Source organism: Oncorhynchus mykiss, chromosome 25 (genome assembly GCF_057628025.1).
Source record: "Oncorhynchus mykiss isolate SJ-2025 chromosome 25, ASM5762802v1, whole genome shotgun sequence".
Classification (NCBI taxonomy): Eukaryota; Metazoa; Chordata; class Actinopteri; order Salmoniformes; family Salmonidae; genus Oncorhynchus; species Oncorhynchus mykiss.
In genome coordinates, this window is record NC_143046.1 from 18218239 (window position 1) to 18239440 (window position 21202).

The following is a 21202-nucleotide window of genomic DNA, read 5'->3' on the forward strand; positions in this document are numbered from 1 at the left end:
ACATTTAAGACATGGAGGTTAGTCAATCCGGAAAATGTAAAGAACTTTGAAAGTTTCTTCAAGTGCAGTCTCAAAAACCATAAAGCGCTATGATGAAACTGTCTCTCATGAGGACCGCTACAGGAAAAGAAGACACAGTTACCTCTGCTACAGAGGATAAGTTCATTAGAGTTACAAGCCTCAGAAATTGCAGCCCAAATATATGCTTCACAGAGTTCAAGAAAGAGAAAGAGACACATCTCAACATCAACTATTCAGAGGAGACTGCGTGAATCAGGCCTTCATGGTCGAATTGCTGCAAAGAAACCACTACTAAAGGACACTAATAAGAAGAAGAGATTTGCTTGGGCCAAGAAACACGAGCAATGGACATTAGACCGGTGGATATCTTTCATTTGGTCTGATGCGTCCAAATTTGAGATTTTTGGTTCCGACCGCCAAGTCTTTGTGAGACTCAAGAGTAGGTGAATGGATGATCTCCGCATGTGTGGTTCCCACCGTGAAGCATGGAGGAGGAGGTGTGATGGCGTGGGGGTGCTTTGCTGATGACACTGTCTGTGACTTATTTAGAATTCAAGGCACACTTAACCAGCATGGCTACCATAGCATTCTGCAGCGATACACCATCCCAGCTGGTTTGGGCTTAGTGGGACTATCATTTGTTTTTCAACAGGACAATGACCCAACACACCTCCAGGCTGTGTAAGGGCTATTTGACCAACAAGGAGAGTGATGGAGTGCTGCATCAGATGACCTGGCCTCCGCAATCACCCGACCTCAACCCAATTGAGATGGTTTGGGATGAGTTGGACCGCAGAGTGAATGAAAAGCAGCCAAAAAGTGCTCAGCACATGTGGGAACTCCTTCAAGACTGTTAGAAAAGTATTCCAGGTGAAGCTGGTTGAGAGAATGCCAAGAGTGTGCAAAGCTGTCATCAAGGCAAAGGGTGTCTAATTTGAAAAATATAAAATATACTTTGAATTGTTATGCACTTTTTTGGTTACTACATGATTCCATATGTGTTATCTCATAGTTTTGATGTCTTCACTATTATTCTACAATGTAGAAAATAGTAAAAATAAAGAAAAACCCTTGAATGACTAGGTGTCCAAACTTTTGACTGAGAGTGTACATGCAGAATAACACTAATGCCGGGACGATACCGGTATCACCATACTCCTTAGTATCATGGCAAGGAAACAAAACACGAAGCGGATTTAACCTCTTTAGGAAAACAGCCCTAATGTTGGAAACAAACATCGTTATGTTGTCATCTAGAGTCACACAATAATTTACATACAGACGGTTTTTAGAGGACAAAATAACTGCTTCTTGTTTTAATTTTTGTCATGGAAAAGATATTGCAATACTGGTATCATTATAGCTCTTAATAACAGGTCTTCTCCATCCCTCTGTCTTTTCTCTTTATCCCTCCTACTCTTTCTTTCTCCAGGTCGGTCATACTGTGTACGGACTCAGAGGATGCTGAACCAGTGTCTGGACTCTCTCGTCCAGAAGGTTCTGAGTGGTGTCGTCATTAACTTTGAAAAGACAGGGCCAGATCCGCCTCTGGTAGGCGAAGGTATGTGCTAACAGGAATGCGCTCTAACTTCTTGTGTATGACTATGTGTGTCACTGATGAAGTGTCCTCTGATGGTCTCAAGGTGACTCTCTCTGACAGCGCTTGACTGATGTGTTCCGAACAGCTGCTTCGGACCTGTGGCTGTTCTTCTGTTTGTGTTCGGTTGAGAAATGGACACCGCATGTTGTTGTTGTTTGGTTCTACAGATGGTATGGTTGACCCGAGCCGGCCCGTGTTGTCCTTCAGCCCACAGCCCTGGCACAGCTGCCACAAGCTCATCTACGTGCGACCCAACCCCAAGACAGGGGTGCCTGTAGGCCACTGGCCCATCCCCGAGTCCTTCTGGCCGGACCAGAACTCCCCCGCTCTGGTGAGAGGATGCCATTAACCCCACAGTTACTGATGCAGTAACACTAACGCAAGATCATTAGTCCCTCCATTTTAAAATACTAAGATATTGTTTGTGTGATTATTAAGCAGTCAGTTAATGGGTCATGTGAAAGAGGATGAGAGTTAAGCATTATGCTCCTCTTAAATCCAGTACTTGGTGTTAAATGTGGCTCTGCACTGTTGCACCCTGGGACCTGTAGTTGTCCTGGCCTCTGGGACCTGTAGTTGTCCTGGCCCTCTGGAACCTTTAGTTGTCCTGACCTCTGGGACCTGTAGTTGTCCTGGCCTCTGGGACCTGTAGTTGTCCTGTCCCTCTGGGACCTGTAGTTGTCCTGGCCTCTGGGACCTGTAGTTGTCCTGTCCCTCTGGAACCTGTAGTTGTCCTGGCCTCTGGGACCTGTAGTTGTCCTGGCCCTCTGGGACCTATAGTTGTCCTGGCCCTCTGGGACCTATAGTTGTCCTGGCCCTCTGGGACCTATAGTTGTCCTGGCCCTCTGGGACCTATAGTTGTCCTGGCCCTCTGGGACCTATAGTTGTCCTGGCCCTCTGGGACCTATAGTTGTCCTGGCCCTCTGGGACCTATAGTTGTCCTGCCTTCTGGGACCTGTAGTCATGGCCCTCTGGGACCTGTAGTCCTGGCCTCTGAGACCTGACATTGTCCTGGTCCTCTGGGACCTGTAGTTGTCCTGTCCCTCTGGGACCTATAGTTGTCCTGGCCCTCTGGGACCTATAGTTGTCCTGGCCCTCTGGGACCTATAGTTGTCCTGGCCCTCTGGGACCTATAGTTGTCCTGGCCCTCTGGGACCTATAGTTGTCCTGCCTTCTGGGACCTGTAGTCATGGCCCTCTGGGACCTGTAGTCCTGGCCTCTGAGACCTGTAGTCCTGGCCCTTGGCATCCTGTGAATGATTGCTCCTCACTGTGTCTTTATTGCCAAAAACTGGGGGTGAAGTTTGCCTAGGACTCTCTCTCTGTTTTTCTTTCCCTCTGTATATTGACTATCTGTAGTGTTACTGGGGCAGTGCCAAGGACAGAGGGTCAGGGTGGATGCTGACTGACTAGAGTCTGCCAGCTCCATCCTACTGTTTAATGTTCTGTCTCTACTCCCTTTTTCAACCCCCCCACCCCCCACCCACCCACACACACAGTAGTTCCTGTGGTGTCGGCATGGCATTGGTATAGTTTCAGGATGTTTATTTCTCCTCAACAAGGACAACATTGTATGAAATGCTCTAAATGTTCTCTGTCATTCTCTCCCTTTGCCCACCAATAGCCTCCTCGCTCTGCCCACCCCATGGTGCGTTTCACCTGTGTGGACTGTGAGCCCATGGTGATTGACAAGCTGCCCTTTGACAAGTACGAACTGGAGCCCTCGCCACTCACCCAGTATATCTTGGAGAGGAAGTCCCCACACATGTGCTGGCAGGTAGGAGAAATGCTCCCACACACAACCTCAAGGAGTTGTGGTGTTTGTATTTCTAGTTATGCTGTGGGATGTTGTTTGTGCTGAGCCCTCTCTCTCTTTCTCTCTCTCACTTGCTCTCTCTCTCTGTCTCTCTCTTTTTCCTTCTCTGTTCCTCTCTCTCTCGCTCCCCCTTTCTCTCTCTCTCTCTCTCTCTCTCTCGCTCTCTCTCGCTCTCTCTCAAGCTCTCTTTCTCTCTCTGTTTCTCTGTCTCTCGCTCGCCACCCCCTCTCTCTCTCATGCCCTCTCTCTCTCTTTCTCTCTTTCTCATTTTCTCTCTGTCTCTCTCTCTTTCTCTACCCTCCTCACTGCCCCCCCTGTCTCTCTGTCTCTCTTTCTTCCTGTTTCTCCCCTCTCGCTGTCTCCCCTCCCCTCTCCCTGTCTCTCTGTCTGTCTCTCTCTCACTCTCTTGCTGTCTCCCCCAATTCTCTCTCTCTCTGTCTCTTTCCCTGCAGGTCTTTGTGAACAGTAGTGGAAAGCACAGTGACCTAGCCCAGCCCTTTGGCTACCTGAAGGCCAGCACCACTCTCTCCTGTGTCAACCTCTTCGTCATGCCTTACAACTACCCAGTTGTTTTGCCACTCCTTGGTAAGTGAGATTGTGGATGTCTTCTATGCTGAAGCTGTAACAGTCATACATTTGCGACATTTGTGGGGTGTTTCTGTTACACGTATTTGAAATAGGTACTTAAATTACTTTTGAGTATTTTGTCATTTGTGTTTGGAGGCCTGAGTACCTGACTAAAATCATCCATGTATTTGGAAGGCCTGAGTACCTGACTAAAATCCCCATGTATTTGGAAGGCCTGAGGTTCTGACTAAAATCCCCATGTATTTGGAAGGCCTGAGTACCTAAATAAAATCCCCACGTATTTGGAAGGCCTGAGTACCTGACCAAAATCCCCATGTATTTGGAAGGCCTGAGGTTCTGACCAAAATCCCCATGTATTTGGAAGGCCTGAGAACCTGACTAAAATCACCATGTATTTGGAAGGCCTGAGTACCTAAATAAAATCCCCATGTATTTGGAAGGCCTGAGAACCTAACTAAAATCCTCATGTATTTGGAATTCCTGAGTACCTGACCAAAATCACCATGTATTTGGAAGGCCTGAGAACCTAACTAAAATCCTCATGTATTTGGAATTCCTGAGTACCTAACTAAAATCCTCATGTATTTGGAATTCCTGAGTACCTGACCAAAATCACCATGTATTTGGAAGGCCTGAGTACCTAAATAAAATCCCCATGTATTTGGAAGGCCTGAGAACCTAACTAAAATCCTCATGTATTTGGAATTCCTGAGTACCTGACCAAAATCACCATGTATTTGGAAGGCCTGAGTACCTAAATAAAATCACCATGTATTTGGAAGGCCTGAGAACCTAACTAAAATACCCATGTATTTGGAAGGCCTGAGAACCTAACTAAAATACCCATGTATTTGGAAGGCCTGAGAACCTAACTAAAATACCCATGTATTTGGAAGGCCTGAGAACCTAACTAAAATACCCATGTATTTGGAAGGCCTGAGTACCTAAATAAAATCCCCATGTATTTGGAATTCCTGAGTACCTGACTAAAATCCCCATGAATTTGGAAGGCCTGAGAACCTAACTAAAATCCTCATGTATTTGGAATTCCTGAGTACCTGACTAAAATCCCCATGTATTAGAAGGCCTGAGTACCTGACCAAAATCCCCATGTATTTGGAAGGCCTGAGAACCTAACTAAAATACCCATGTATTTGGAAGGCCTGAGTACCTGGCTAAAATCCCCATGTATTTGGAAGGCCTGAGGTTCTGACTAAAATCACCATGTATTTGGAAGTCCTGAGTACCTGACCAAAATCCCCATGTATTTGGAAGGCCTAAGGTTCTGACTAAAATCACCATGTATTAGAAGGCCTGAGTACCTGACCAAAATCACCATGTATTTGGAAGGCCTGAGTACCTGACTAAAATCACCATGTATTTGGAAGGCCTGAGTACCTGACCAAAATCCCCATGTATTAGAAGGCCTGAGTACCTGACCAAAATCACCATGTATTTGGAAGGCCTGATTACCTGACTAAAATCCCCATGTATTTGGAAGGCCTGAGACCTGACCAAAATCCCTGTGTATTTGGAAGGCCTGAGAACTGAACTAAAATCCCCATGTATTTGGAAGGCCTGAGAACCAAACTTAAATCCCCATGTATTTGGAAGGCCTGAATACCTGACTAAAATCACCATGTATTTGGAAGGCCTGAGAACCTGACCAGAATTACCATGTATTTGGAAGGCCTGAGTACCTGACAAAAATCACCATGTATTTGGAAGGCCTGAGAACCTGACCAGAATTACCATGTATTTGGAAGGCCTGGGTACCTGACTAAAATCCCCATGTATTTGGAAGGCCTAAGTACCTGACAAAAATCACCATGTATTTGGAAGGCCTGAGAACCAAACTTAAATCCCCATGTATTTGGAAGGCCTGAATACCTGACTAAAATCACCATGTATTTGGAAGGCCTGAGAACCAAACTTAAATCCCCATATATTTGGAAGGCCTGAGTACCTGACCAAAATTACCATGTATTTGGAAGGCCTGAGAACCAAACTTAAATCCCCATGTATTTGGAAGGCCTGAATACCTGACTAAAATCACCATATATTTGGAAGGCCTGAGTACCTGACCAAAATCACCATGTATATGGAAGGCCTGAGTACCTGACCAGAATTACCATGTATTTGGAAGGCCTGAATTCCTGACTAAAATCCCCATGTATTTGGAAGGCCTGAGAACCGAACTAAAATCCCCATGTATTTGGAAGGCCTGAGTACCTGAGCAAAATCCCCATGTATTTGGAAGGCCTGAGTACCTGACCAAAATTACCATGTATTTGGAAGGCCTGAGTACCTGACTAAAGTCCCCATGCATTTGGAAGGCCTGAGTACCTGACCAAAATCACAATGTATTTGTAAGAACATACTTCGGAGAATGGTATTTTGTATTTTCAAAATATATTATAATGCTTCAGAATTTTGATACCCCATATTACCCTAAATTTGCTGCATTTGTTTAAGAAATGTTAGGTCACTATCGTGTTGCCCTGAGAGGTGTTGGTGGAGGAGGAGTGAGGATAATGCCATGAATATGGTCCCAAAGGTGGAAGTGAACTCTTGTTTTTTGATATTGCCATACTATCACTACACTCTCTGTCATTTGGGAAGTGAGTCCTGTACCTCAACTTTATATCAAACCCCTTTATGCCTCCATCTGCACCTCTGATTACGTGATACTCATGGTATGGTATGGAATCTCATTTCTGACACCAATGCAGTGTATGTTGAGTAATAGGGGCCACAAAGCTCTGAAGACTAACAATATATGAACTCGGCTATTGGTACTGTTCGTGTAAGCCGAAGGTCACAGGTTGTTTTATGACTTATTTAAGGCTGCTACATGCAAATGTATGTATTTCAATTAAATAAATAAAAAATACCCAGTTTTGTGTAGATTATAATGATACATTGGTCTTAAGGGTATTTTGTAACAAGATACTTTCTGATTGCCCATCTCTGGGTGTTCTTGGATGATTATGCTTGTCTCAGGTCTTTTTCCTCTTCCCAACCCCCAACCCTGCTGTCTTCACAGATGACCTGTTTAAAGTGCACAAACTGAAGCCAAACCTAAAGTGGAGGCAGGCCTTTGAGATCTACCTGAAGACCATGCCTCCTTACTTTCTCTTGGTAATGTACTGTTCTTGGTCAATGTCATATATGTAAATATATATTTGTATCCATATGTGCTTTATGTATTTCATGTTTGTTTGATGGTGATGCACTTTCTCTATGGGCTCTCTCTGTGTTTCCATACAGCCATTGAAGAAGGCACTGCGAATGATGGGAGCGCCCAACCTCATCTCCGACAACATGGACTGTGGCCTCAGCTACAGTGTCATCTCCTACCTAAAGAAGCTTAGCCAGCAGGTGGGGCTTCCCTTCACCTGGGTAGCATCCCAAATGGCACCCTATTTCTATGTAGTGCACTACTTTGACCAGGGCCCAAAGTAGTACACTATATAGGGAATAGGGTGCCATTTGGGACGCACTACCAGACTTAGTACAGTGCCTTGCGAAAGTATTCGGCCCCCTTGAACTTTGCGACCTTTTGCCACATTTCAGGCTTCAAACATAAAGATATAAAACTGTATTTTTTTGTGAAGAATCAACAACAAGTGGGACACAATCATGAAGTGGAACGACATTTATTAGATATTTCAAACTTTTTTAACAAATCAAAAACTGAAAAATTGGGCGTGCAAAATTATTCAGCCCCCTTAAGTTAATACTTTGTAGCGCCACCTTTTGCTGCGATTACAGCTGTAAGTCGCTTGGGGTATGTCTCTATCAGTTTTGCACATCGAGAGACTGACATTTTTTTCCCATTCCTCCTTGCAAAACAGCTCGAGCTCAGTGAGGTTGGATGGAGAGCATTTGTGAACAGCAGTTTTCAGTTCTTTCCACAGATTCTCGATTGGATTCAGGTCTGGACTTTGACTTGGCCATTCTAACACCTGGATATGTTTATTTTTGAACCATTCCATTGTAGATTTTGCTTTATGTTTTGGATCATTGTCTTGTTGGAAGACAAATCTCCGTCCCAGTCTCAGGTCTTTTGCAGACTCCATCAGGTTTTCTTCCAGAATGGTCCTGTATTTGGCTCCATCCATCTTCCCATCAATTTTAACCATCTTCCCTGTCCCTGCTGAAGAAAAGCAGGCCCAAACCATGATGCTGCCACCACCATGTTTGACAGTGGGGATGGTGTGTTCAGCTGTGTTGCTTTTACGCCAAACATAACGTTTTGCATTGTTGCCAAAAAGTTCAATTTTGGTTTCATCTGACCAGAGCACCTTCTTCCACATGTTTGGTGTGTCTCCCAGGTGGCTTGTGGCAAACTTGAAACGACACTTTTTATGGATATCTTTAAGAAATGGCTTTCTTCTTGCCACTCTTCCATAAAGGCCAGATTTGTGCAATATACGACTGATTGTTGTCCTATGGACAGAGTCTCCCACCTCAGCTGTAGATCTCTGCAGTTCATCCAGAGTGATCATGGGCCTCTTGGCTGCATCTCTGATCAGTCTTCTCCTTGTATGAGCTGAAAGTTTAGAGGGACGGCCAGGTCTTGGTAGATTTGCAGTGGTCTGATACTCCTTCCATTTCAATATTATCGCTTGCACAGTGCTCCTTGGGATGTTTAAAGCTTGGGAAATCTTTTTGTATCCAAATCCGGCTTTAAACTTCTTCACAACAGTATCTCGGACCTGCCTGGTGTGTTCCTTGTTCTTCATGATGCTCTCTGCACTTTTAACAGACCTCTGAGACTATCACAGTGCAGGTGCATTTATACGGAGACTTGATTACACACAGGTGGATTGTATTTATCATCATTAGTCATTTAGGTCAACATTGGATCATTCAGAGATCCTCACTGAACTTCTGGAGAGAGTTTGCTGCACTGAAAGTAAAGGGGCTGAATAATTTTGCACGCCCAATTTTTCAGTTTTTGATTTGTTAAAAAAGTTTGAAATATCCAATAAATGTCGTTCCACTTCATGATTGTGTCCCACTTGTTGTTGATTCTTCACAAAAAAATACAGTTTTATATCTTTATGTTTGAAGCCTGAAATGTGGCAAAAGGTCGCAAAGTTCAAGGGGGCCGAATACTTTCGCAAGGCACTGTATATATCTATAGATTTCAAAGTTTGTACAACGTGATACGTGTTTAACTTACAAGGGTCACTTATGTAGGTCTGAATACACTTTAGGAGCACACCCAGCTGGTGTGAATTAGTGAATAAAGAACCTGTCTTTGTCTCTTTCTCTGTCTGCAGGCAAAGATGGAGTCGGATCGCCTGATCGTGTCTGTAGGGAAGAAGGCTCCCCAAGAGACTGGGATAAAGGTGAAGAACCACTCCAACACCCTGTCCCTGGCCCACCGCAAAGACTTCAAGCAGCTGCTGCAGGGTATCACTGGAGAGATGTCCCTCCGCCTTGCAGACATCAACTTCAAGGAGTTTGCCGGCTTTCAGATTGCACTGCTCAACAAGGTACAGAACTGGCAGGGTGACACGCTGAGATGCCTGAGAGGATAACTGTATCCCAAATGGCACCCTATGCCATATATAGTGCACAACTTTTGACCAGAGCCCAGTGAATAGGGTTCCATTTGGGACGCAGACGATGTTCCTAGATTGAAGTGGCAGACAGAGTTTCTGTATCTCATTACTTACCATCTCTTCAGGATCTAAAGCCTCAGGCGTATCGAAACGCCTATGACATCCCAAGGAGGAACCTTCTGGATCAGCTGACACGGATGCGCTCCAACCTTCTGAGGACTACTCAGAAACTTATCAGAGGACAAGATGAAGGTAGGCAGGCTTGAAAGCTGCTTAACCCCCTAGAGTCAGTTGATGCACTGGTGCGTCAATCTAAATTACATAACAAAAAAATCCCCGTCAAAATCCATCAGTTTAAGCGAGAGATATCAGTTTTTTGCATTGGATGCTTCTCAATCCACTACATCTGCCCGCCAGTGTCGCACCTTTGCATCTGTGGTGGAAGGTGACAGAGCTAGAGCAGTGTTTGTCAGACCATGAGACTTCCTGAAAATCAGTTTTTTTTGTGTAATCGTCTGTAGTGTCCGAATGGTTTGACCTACAAACTTTTACTCTACAGCCCCCACCAAGTGTCAGGAGACTTGTCGGTACCGACGATGTGCCACCTTCTGTTAGGTAGCGTCCCAACCATTTGGACTACAAACCCCATTGTGGAAAGTGGAGATTCTCATGAACATGATGGTGTTCTCCGTTTTTGCTCTACGACCCCCACACTTGTCTGAAATGAACCGGTACCGTTTTAAAAAAAGAAATGGAAGTATGAAGGTAGTTTTGTTCCAACCCAAAAAAGGGCTTAAATATGTGTAAAAATATATATATATCTCCTGATAAAAAAAAATATACATACAGTATCTCCTAGATTTAGGACAGACACTTCAAAACCATGTTTCTTATGATTTATTTTGTGACTGTCTTTTTGAAATTAATGAATGTGTTATTCAATGTGTTTCTATGGGCTATAGTAGTAAAGGCGAACATCTATATTTTATCAAAACATTGTTTTATATTATTATTTATACCTAAAGAGGTCCTACAATTCAAAATCAAACAGCTAAATGATCCATAGTAAAATTCCACATGTCAGCTTAGTGCCCCCTTCCCCAAAGGCTTAGAATCTAAAGAATGAATCATCAGTTAGATTATTCTTGTCAGTCTATTGACTACAGTATGAACAGATTATGTAAGAAGTGGAAAAATGTCACATGAACTGTTGATACTAGCCATCCTAAGAATGTATTTAATGAATACAACAGTGGGCTTTTATGCTGATTGAAATGAAATGAATTTGTTTTGACATTGACTATGTGCTGGTTGTTAGACTACCTTCACAGTATACCCATGGTTCAGATGGGCAACTATCAGGAGTATCTAAAGATGATGCCGTCTCCTCTGAGAGAGATCGACCCTGACCAACCCAAACGCCTGCACACCTTCGGCAACCCATTCAAACAGGACAAGAAGGTACAAACATACACACACACACGGCAGAGATCAGCAAAAACAACAGTGATAATAGTATGACATCATAATGATTGTTTGCAAGTCTTTTGCCTACAACCCCTTGGTTTCTTTGTTCTTGATCCCAGGGGATGATGATTGATGAGGCAGATGAGTTTGTAACGGGTCCCCAAAGCAAGAAGAGAGGCGTTACTGGGGACCCCAACTCGGGGGCTGCTCTGAAGAGAAGGCGGAGCATGTCCCCTTTACTGCGTCGGCCCCAGACTCCACCAATCATCACCAACCATGTAGTGGGGAAGGGGTCCAATGGGAACGGGGTCCAGGGCCAGCCTGGCATCAAGCCCATCCCACTGCACAAAGGTAGGGGTGAGTTGCTGAGGCTTCGGACCTGACTGTCTCTCTGACGCCGACTGACTGGATCCCTCCAAGACCATCAACACTTCCTCTTCTCTCCCAGAGAAATTCCCTTCCATCCTGACTGACACTTAAACATTTGTTTTTGTTTAAATAATGTTTTAATGATATGTAGTATGCTCATGGATTTCAGTTTGTATTGATTGCTATATGAGTGTAATAGAACTGGACACATACAGTATGGAAATGGCGGATCTCATTCTACTGAAAGTGTTAGTTAGTGGTCAGAAAATGACATGCAGACATAAAACTTTAACCTCAATATTAAATGGATCTTCATTTAAAACAGTTTCCCAGGTGTGGGTGTTTATCATCTTGATAATGTCATGAAATGTGCTCTTCTGCCCCCCACAGGAGCAGAGGGGAACAACATGCTGGGCACAGAGAATAACGGGGAGGGGGGTGTGGGGCCTGAATCAGGGGACGGCTGGCCTGGAGTGGTGGTGGACGGTGTGGGAGGGGGCACAAATGCACTCATCCTGGAGGAGAGAGAGAGTGAGAGGCCTGGGATGTGTGCGGGGGACAGTGGGGAGGACAGTGGCGTGGAGGAGGACAGGTTAGGGGAGGGTGGCCTGGATGAGCGGCCCCCCTCAGAGAGACAGCAGCAAAGCTGTGAGGGGGACCAGGAGGGAGAGCTGGAGGGAGATGAAAATGGAGCAGACCAAGCTGAGCTTGAGGCGGTCACCATAGCCCCACTAGATGGCAGCAATGCTGAGCTGCGCACACGGGTCATCAAGGAGGTCCGCAAACCTGGCCGCAGTGAGTAGTGATATACATACTACTGTCCCAACGCTGTCGTGTGCAGTCCATTTCTGTCCAGATCACACTTAGAAGAGTACTGAGTAGTGATACACATACTAATTAGAAGAGTACTGAGTCGTGATACACATACTACTTAGAAAAGTGCTGAGTCGTGTCCCAAACGGCACCCTATTCCCTTTATAGTGTAGGGCTCTGGACAAAACTAGAAAAGTCCCTTATCTTCCATCTGCTGGACCACCTCCACTGACCCCTGACTGTGCCTGTCCTTGTTCCCAGACTATGAGACCATATTCAGGCTGCTGGAGGAGGTGAAGGGGTCTGTGATGGTCCAGAGGTACTTCATCCATCACGCGATCAAGGAGGCTGCCAGGTGAGACCCACTGTCTGTCTGTCTGTCTGTCTGTCTGTCTGTCTGTCTGTTCACACCAGACTACCCACAGTACAGACTGACCCACCATCTGTCTGTCTACACCAGATTACCCACAGTACAGACTGACACACCGTCTGTCTGTTTACACCAGATTACCCACAGTACAGACTGACCCACCATCTGTCTGTCTACACCAGACTACCCACAGTACAGACTGACACACCGTCTGTCTGTTTACACCAGACTACCCACAGTACAGACTGACACACCATCTGTCTGTTTACACCAGACTACCCACTGTACAGACTGACCCACCATCTGTCTGTTTACACCAGACTACCCACAGTTCAGACTGACACACCATCTGTCTGTTTACACCAGACTACCCACAGTACAGACTGACACACCATCTGTCTGTCTACACCAGACTACCCAAAGTACAGACTGACACACCATCTGTCTGTTTATACCAGACTACCCACAGTACAGACTGACACACCATCTGTCTGTTTATACCAGACTACCCACAGTACAGACTGACACACCATCTGTCTGTTTACACCAGACTACCCACAGTACAGACTGACCCACCATCTGTCTGTCTACACCAGATTACCCACAGTACAGACTGACACACCATCTGTCTGTTTACACCAGACTACCCACTGTACAGACTGACCCACCATCTGTCTGTTTACACCAGACTACCCACAGTACAGACTGACCCACCATCTGTCTGTTTACACCAGACTACCCACAGTACTGACCCACCATCTGTCTGTTTACACCAGACTACCCACAGTACAGACTGACCCACCATCTGTCTGTTTACACCAGACTACCCACAGTACTGACCCACCATCTGTCTGTTTACACCAGACTACCCACAGTACAGACTGACACACCGTCTGTCTGTTTACACCAGACTACCCACAGTACAGACTGACACACCGTCTGTCTGTTTATACCAGACTACCCACAGTACAGACTGACACACCGTCTGTCTGTTTACACCAGACTACCCACAGTACAGACTGACACACCGTCTGTCTGTTTACACCAGACTACCCACAGTACTGACCCACCATCTGTCTGTTTACACCAGACTACCCACAGTACAGACTGACCCACCATCTGTCTGTTTACACCAGACTACCCACAGTACTGACCCACCATCTGTCTGTTTACAACAGACTACCCACAGTACTGACCCACCATCTGTCTGTTAACACCGGACTACCCACAGTACTGACCCACCATCTGTCTGTTTACACCAGATTACCCACAGTACTGACCCACCATCTGTCTGTTTACACCAGACTACCCACAGTACTGACCCACCATCTGTCTGTTTACACCAGACTACCCACAGTACAGACTGACACACCATCTGTCTGTTTACACCAGACTACCCACAGTACAGACCCACCATCTGTCTGTTAACACCGGACTACCCACAGTACTGACCCACCATCTGTCTGTTTACACCAGACTACCCACAGTACTGACCCACCATCTGTCTGTTAACACCGGACTACCCACAGTACTGACCCACCATCTGTCTGTTTACACCAGACTACCCACAGTACTGACCCACCATCTGTCTGTTTACACCAGACTACCCACAGTACAGACTGACACACCATCTGTCTGTTTACACCAGACTACCCACAGTACAGACCCACCATCTGTCTGTTAACACCGGACTACCCACAGTACTGACCCACCATCTGTCTGTTTACACCAGACTACCCACAGTACTGACCCACCATCTGTCTGTTTACACCAGACTACCCACAGTACAGACTGACCCACCATCTGTCTGTTTACACCAGACTACCCACAGTACTGACCCACCATCTGTCTGTTTACACCAGACTACCCACAGTACAGACTGACCCACCATCTGTCTGTTTACACCAGACTACCCACAGTACTGACCCACCATCTGTCTGTTTACACCAGACTACCCACAGTACAGACTGACACACCGTCTGTCTGTTTACACCAGACTACCCACAGTACAGACTGACACACCGTCTGTCTGTTTATACCAGACTACCCACAGTACAGACTGACACACCGTCTGTCTGTTTACACCAGACTACCCACAGTACAGACTGACACACCGTCTGTCTGTTTACACCAGACTACCCACAGTACTGACCCACCATCTGTCTGTTTACACCAGACTACCCACAGTACAGACTGACCCACCATCTGTCTGTTTACACCAGACTACCCACAGTACTGACCCACCATCTGTCTGTTTACAACAGACTACCCACAGTACTGACCCACCATCTGTCTGTTAACACCGGACTACCCACAGTACTGACCCACCATCTGTCTGTTTACACCAGATTACCCACAGTACTGACCCACCATCTGTCTGTTTACACCAGACTACCCACAGTACTGACCCACCATCTGTCTGTTTACACCAGACTACCCACAGTACAGACTGACACACCATCTGTCTGTTTACACCAGACTACCCACAGTACAGACCCACCATCTGTCTGTTAACACCGGACTACCCACAGTACTGACCCACCATCTGTCTGTTTACACCAGACTACCCACAGTACTGACCCACCATCTGTCTGTTAACACCGGACTACCCACAGTACTGACCCACCATCTGTCTGTTTACACCAGACTACCCACAGTACAGACCCACCATCTGTCTGTTTACACCAGACTACCCACAGTACAGACTGAGAACAATGAAAACAACACAGTGTAACTAAGCTCCACTGTGTAGGAGAATATTGCTGCAATCTTGCTTTCATCATTCATTCATTATATTAATTTTCAGCAAGGGTGGTTACATCGGTCTGTATGATATTTGGAAATACAAAATGCTAGTTAAGAAATGCAATAAAAAATGCAACTTAAGATAAGGACACTGTTCTTGATTAGAAAGCATAGTAATTCTTCATTTGAAAGCATAGTAAGCTACTTACTTCACTGCTGTTACCCATTTAGAGCTCTAACTGCGATTCCTCCCCAGGTTTAGTGCTGTCAGTACACTACACTGCAGACATAAATTGTTGGCCATAAGTACATTGCAGTCATTATTCTGCTTCGTCAAAGCAGTCGTTGCATCCGGTCGTATAACACCTCCACTGCAATGCAGTTGCAAACCTCATGGCCTCTGTTTCCTTCCATTTTTAATCTGTTCTTTTTTCTTTCCATCCCTTTTCCCCCCTATCTCTTTCTCTCTCTCTCTTTCCTCTCCTCCCAGGTTTAAGAAGCGGGTGCTGATCCAGCAGTTGGAGACAGCTCTGGAGTTGATTGAGGAGAAGGAGCTGCAGCTCCCTGCTGTCCGCCTCAACAACGACCATGGTAGATAGTGAAGAAGTGGCCTGCAGGGGTCCCTGCTCAGAAACACAAAGATATGTACAGGAACAGGGTACTCTCCTTCACAAGACATGGACAGGAACAGGGTACTCTCCTTCACAAGACATGGACAGGAACAGGGTACTCTCCTTCACAAGACATGGACAGGAACAGGGTACTCTCCTTCACAAGACATGGACAGGAACAGGGTACTCTCCTTAACAAGACATGGACAGGAACAGGGTACTCTCCTTAACAAGACATGGACAGGAACAGGGTACTCTCCTTAATAAGACATGACTTACACATGGTCCAACAACACCCCATAGGAGGTAAAGTTGAAAGAAGGAGGCAATAGAGGAGATGACAGAGGGCTGAGATCCCTCCCTATCTATGTGTTGTGACATTGTACCTCAACAGCACTCACACATGGAGATGGAAGGGTCAGGGGTTATAATTCGGGAGGGAGGAGGAGGGTAGGGCCAGAGCCAGACCAATGTGGAGATAAGTTAAGAGACTCTGGATGTAATCCACTCCAATAGTGACTGATGCCATTGATGACCATACGGCTAATTCAGTTTGTCCACAGACATTGATTAATTCACACACACACACACCATAGACTTAGATAGACATCGCATCATTGTATCTGTCTCTTTATGCCGTCTGTGAGAGCATGGGCAGTGCCATTGAGGCCATCTCCATTTTGAAGTAGCCCATTTTCTTATGCTACTACTTCTATGAGTTGGTAAACAAACTGAAAGGGCGTATACTGTCCTCTAGAATGTGTTGTTTGAACAGGTATAAAGCCATTTGGCTTGTCCCTTCATGTGATCCTTCCTTAACCCATAGGAAGTCCCACCCAGTTGACTACTTAAAAATGGTGAAAGTCCTTAATGGCGCTGCCCATGCTCAAACTGGCTTTTGGGCACTAGTTCTCTATATTTCTCTATGACACACACACACACACACACACACACACACACACACACACACACACACACACACACCTTTTGAATCAGGTCTTAGTGCAGTTCTGATTAGTCATTATAGGACAGGAAGGATTTTTCATGTGAGGCATGTAATAATGGAACTCTTATTACAGCAATTTTACATGTAGTGTAATTACTAATAATACTGGTAATGACTATTGACAATACAGCTGTAGGACAACTGTGCTCACATTACAGTTTAGAGCAATAAGGATATCTGCCGACTGATCAGAAGGTTTAACATTAGCCTATTTATGTTGGGCCTAAATATATACATTTGATGTAAGAAACACACTGTGTACTAACTACAGTGCCTTGCGAAAGTATTCGGCCCCCTTGAACTTTGCGACCTTTTGCCACATTTCAGGCTTCAAACATAAAGATATAAAACTGTATTTTTTTGTGAAGAATCAACAACAAGTGGGACACAATCATGAAGTGGAACGACATTTATTGGATAGTTCAAACTTTTTTAACAAATCAAAAACTGAAAAATTGGCCGTGCAAAATTATTCAGCCCCCTTAAGTTAATACTTTGTAGCGCCACCTTTTGCTGCGATTACAGCTGTAAGTCGCTTGGGGTATGTCTCTATCAGTTTTGCACATCGAGAGACTGACATTTTTTGCCATTCCTCTTTGCAAAACAGCTCGAGCTCAGTGAGGTTGGATGGAGAGCATTTGTGAACAGCAGTTTTCAGTTCTTTCCACAGATTCTCGATTGGATTCAGGTCTGGACTTTGACTTGGCCATTCTAACACCTGGATATGTTTATTTTTGAACCATTCCATTATAGATTTTGCTTTATGTTTTGGATCATTGTCTTGTTGGAAGACAAATCTCCGTCCCAGTCTCAGGTCTTTTGCAGACTCCATCAGGTTTTCTTCCAGAATGGTCCTGTATTTGGCTCCATCCATCTTCCCATCAATTTTAACCATCTTCCCTGTCCCTGCTGAAGAAAAGCAGGCCCAAACCATGATGCTGCCACCACCATGTTTGACAGTGGGGATGGTGTGTTCAGCTGTGTTGCTTTTACGCCAAACATAACGTTTTGCATTGTTGCCAAAAAGTTCAATTTTGGTTTCATCTGACCAGAGCACCTTCTTCCACATGTTTGGTGTGTCTCCCAGGTGGCTTGTGGCAAACTTTGAACGACACTTTTTATGGATATCTTTAAGAAATGGCTTTCTTCTTGCCACTCTTCCATAAAGGCCAGATTTGTGCAATATACGACTGATTGTTGTCCTATGGACAGAGTCTCCCACCTCAGCTGTAGATCATCCAGTTCATAGATCATCTGCAGTTCATCCAGAGTGATCATGGGCCTCTTGGCTGCATCTCTGATCAGTCTTCTCCTTGTATGAGCTGAAAGTTTAGAGGGACGGCCAGGTCTTGGTAGATTTGCAGTGGTCTGATACTCCTTCCATTTCAATATTATCGCTTGCACAGTGCTCCTTGGGATGTTTAAAGCTTGGGAAATCTTTTTGTATCCAAATCCGGCTTTAAACTTCTTCACAACAGTATCTCGGACCTGCCTGGTGTGTTCCTTGTTCTTCATGATGCTCTCTGCGCTTTTAACAGACCTCTGAGACTATCACAGTGCAGGTGCATTTATACGGAGACTTGATTACACACAGGTGGATTGTATTTATCATCATTAGTCATTTAGGTCAACATTGGATCATTCATAGATCCTCAATGAACTTCTGGAGAGAGTTTGCTGCACTGAAAGTAAAGGGGCTGAATAATTTTGCACGCCCAATTTTTCAGTTTTTGATTTGTTAAAAAAGTTTGAAATATCCAATAAATGTCGTTCCACTTCATGATTGTGTCCCACTTGTTGTTGATTCTTCACAAAAAAATACAATTTTATATCTTTATGTTTGAAGCCTGAAATGTGGCAAAAGGTCGCAAAGTTCAAGGGGGCCGAATACTTTCGCAAGGCACTGTACATAGGCGTTGTGGCTCACATGAGAAATCTGATCTACCTCAAGTCTTCTAGGTGTTGGAGTGCTGTGGGTATTTTGTGCTGCATGGGCCTGCAGGACAATAATACCATGTCAAATCACATACTGATCTAAGATGCCCTCCATGGATCAACTGTCCCAGCATGGGAGCTGTTCTCAAAGCAATAGCACACTTCATGTAGGTTATGTTCAGTAACGTGTGGACTTGGTTCAGTAAAACATTGGTGCAGTCACTGAGAGGACGCTAGCTGTTGGGGTCCATCTTGAGGGACTGGAGCCTGGCCTGCTGTCTCCACTCTCTCTCTCCCTGCCTTCTCCTCGGCACTCTAGTGCACTATATACGGAATAGGGTGCCATTTTGGAAGCGCCCCAAGTGTCACAGTCTCCCCATTGATTCTCCCCTGGAAGAACTGTGTGGTCAACCAAAATCTCTGCTCCCCGTTCGTCGGTCACCTTTTTCTGGACTAGCACAGCTTGGGGACAACCAACCTTCTGTATTTCAGAGAACAAACACAAGCTACCCATTTCTCTTTTGTCTTCCCCCCCAAAGTTTCTTTTTAAAATGAAAGATTGTATTTTATTGTTCATAAATCTAAACTATTTTTGGATGGTGTTCATACCAGAACATAAAAAAAGAGAATATTTTGAGAGTAAAAGTTGTATAAAGGCCATTTTGTTAACTGTTATATATAACATTGAAAATGTACAATTCTTTTTTAAATAAACAAAAAATAAAAGAAACAAATGACTAAATGTACTATGAAGTGTATTATTAGATATGTTGTGCACTTAGTAAGTAAAATTGTGTCATGTACAATTGCTTGTTGGAAATGTCAAATGAGATAACAGTCTAAATGTAGCCCACTTTTAGCTTTTAGTGGAATATACTAGAAGTATATACAAGCTCGGTCGTCTGGGTTATCGTTGAGCTTTCAGTCAGGAAAGTTTCTGATTTTAAACCTATACATCTAATCATGTCTACGTCCAAAATGTCACCCTTTTTGTCAAGGGACCATACAGCTCTGGTCTAAAGTATTGCACTATATAGGGAATATGGTGTAATTTGGGATGTACATGTATTACAGCCTTGACTGAGAGCCCTGAAGAATCAATCTGTAACCTAACTACTGCATCCTGACTCACAGATATGCACTACATGACCAAATGTATGTGGACACCTGCTCCTCAAACATCTCATTCCATAATCATATGGAGTTGGTCCCCTTTTCCTGCTAGAACAGCCTCCACTAGATGTTGGAACATTACTGTGGGGACTTGCTTCCATTCAGCCACAAGAGCATTAATGAGGTCAGGCACTGATGTTGGCCGATTAAACCTGGCTCGCTGTCGACGTTCCCATTCATCCCAAAAGTGTTCAATGGAGTTGAGGTCAGGGCTCTGTGCAGGCCAGTCAAGTTCTTCCACACACCGATCACGACAAACCATTTCTGTATGGACCTCGCTTTGTGCACGGTGGCATTGTCATACTGAAACAGGAAAGGGCCTTCCCCAAACTGTTGCCACAAAGTTGGAAGCACAGAATCGTCTGGAATGTAATTGTATGCTGTAGCGTTAGGAATTCTCAACACTGGAACTAAGGGGCTCAGCCCGAACCATGAAAAACAGCCCCACACCATTATTCCTTCTCCACCAAACATTACAGTTGGTACTATGCATTTGGTAAGGTAGCGTTCTTCGAGCATCCGCCAAACCGAGATTTGTCCGTTGGACTTCCAGATGGTGAAGTGTGATTCAACACTCCAGTGATCATGTTTCCACTGCTCCAGAGTCCAATGGCAGCGAGCTTTACACAGCTCCAACTGACGCTTGGCTTTGAGCATAGCTTAGGCTTGTGTGTGGCTGCTCAGCAATGGAAACCCATTTTGTGAAGCTCCCGATGAACAGTTATTGTGCTGATGCTGCTTCCAGAGGCAGTTTGGAACTCGGTAGCGCAACAAATCCAAATCAAATGTATTTATATAGCCCTTCGTACATCAGCTGATATCTCAAAGTGCTGTACAGAAACCCAGCCTAAAACCCCAAACAGCAAGCAATGCAGGTGTTGAAGCACGTTGGCTAGGAAAAACTCCCTAGAAAGGCCAAAACCTAGGAAGAAACCTAGAGAGGAACCAGGCTATGAGGGGTGGCCAGTCCTCTTCTGGCTGTGCCGGGTGGAGATTAGAACAGAACATGGCCAAGATGTTCAAATGTTCATAAATGACCAGCATGGTCAAATAATAGGTCTGGGACAGGTAGCATGTCCAGTGAACAGGTCAGGATTCCATAGCCGCAGGAAG

The 21202-nt window shown here is 44.9% G+C and overlaps 1 protein-coding gene across 2 annotated transcripts in view; it reads left to right on the top strand.

Annotated features, from left to right (window-relative positions):
• Positions 1 to 19658, top strand: part of ints6l (integrator complex subunit 6 like) — a 36473-nt gene extending 16815 nt beyond the window's left edge. Inside the window, exons 6-18 of one of the 2 annotated variants that reach the window (XM_090220284.1) lie at positions 1454 to 1582; positions 1789 to 1952; positions 3245 to 3397; positions 3619 to 4021; positions 7071 to 7165; positions 7295 to 7405; positions 9316 to 9531; positions 9726 to 9852; positions 10919 to 11061; positions 11187 to 11418; positions 11827 to 12231; positions 12511 to 12604; positions 15855 to 19658. In XM_090220284.1, the coding sequence (XP_090076410.1) occupies positions 1454 to 1582; positions 1789 to 1952; positions 3245 to 3397; positions 3619 to 4021; positions 7071 to 7165; positions 7295 to 7405; positions 9316 to 9531; positions 9726 to 9852; positions 10919 to 11061; positions 11187 to 11418; positions 11827 to 12231; positions 12511 to 12604; positions 15855 to 15963 (2381 nt within the window). In that variant the 3' untranslated portion in view covers positions 15964 to 19658. The remainder of the gene's footprint in view (positions 1 to 1453; positions 1583 to 1788; positions 1953 to 3244; positions 3398 to 3618; positions 4022 to 7070; positions 7166 to 7294; positions 7406 to 9315; positions 9532 to 9725; positions 9853 to 10918; positions 11062 to 11186; positions 11419 to 11826; positions 12232 to 12510; positions 12605 to 15854) is intronic. The other variant, XM_036970048.2, reaches the window with a different exon arrangement.
• The last annotated feature ends 1544 nt before the right edge of the window (positions 19659 to 21202 follow it).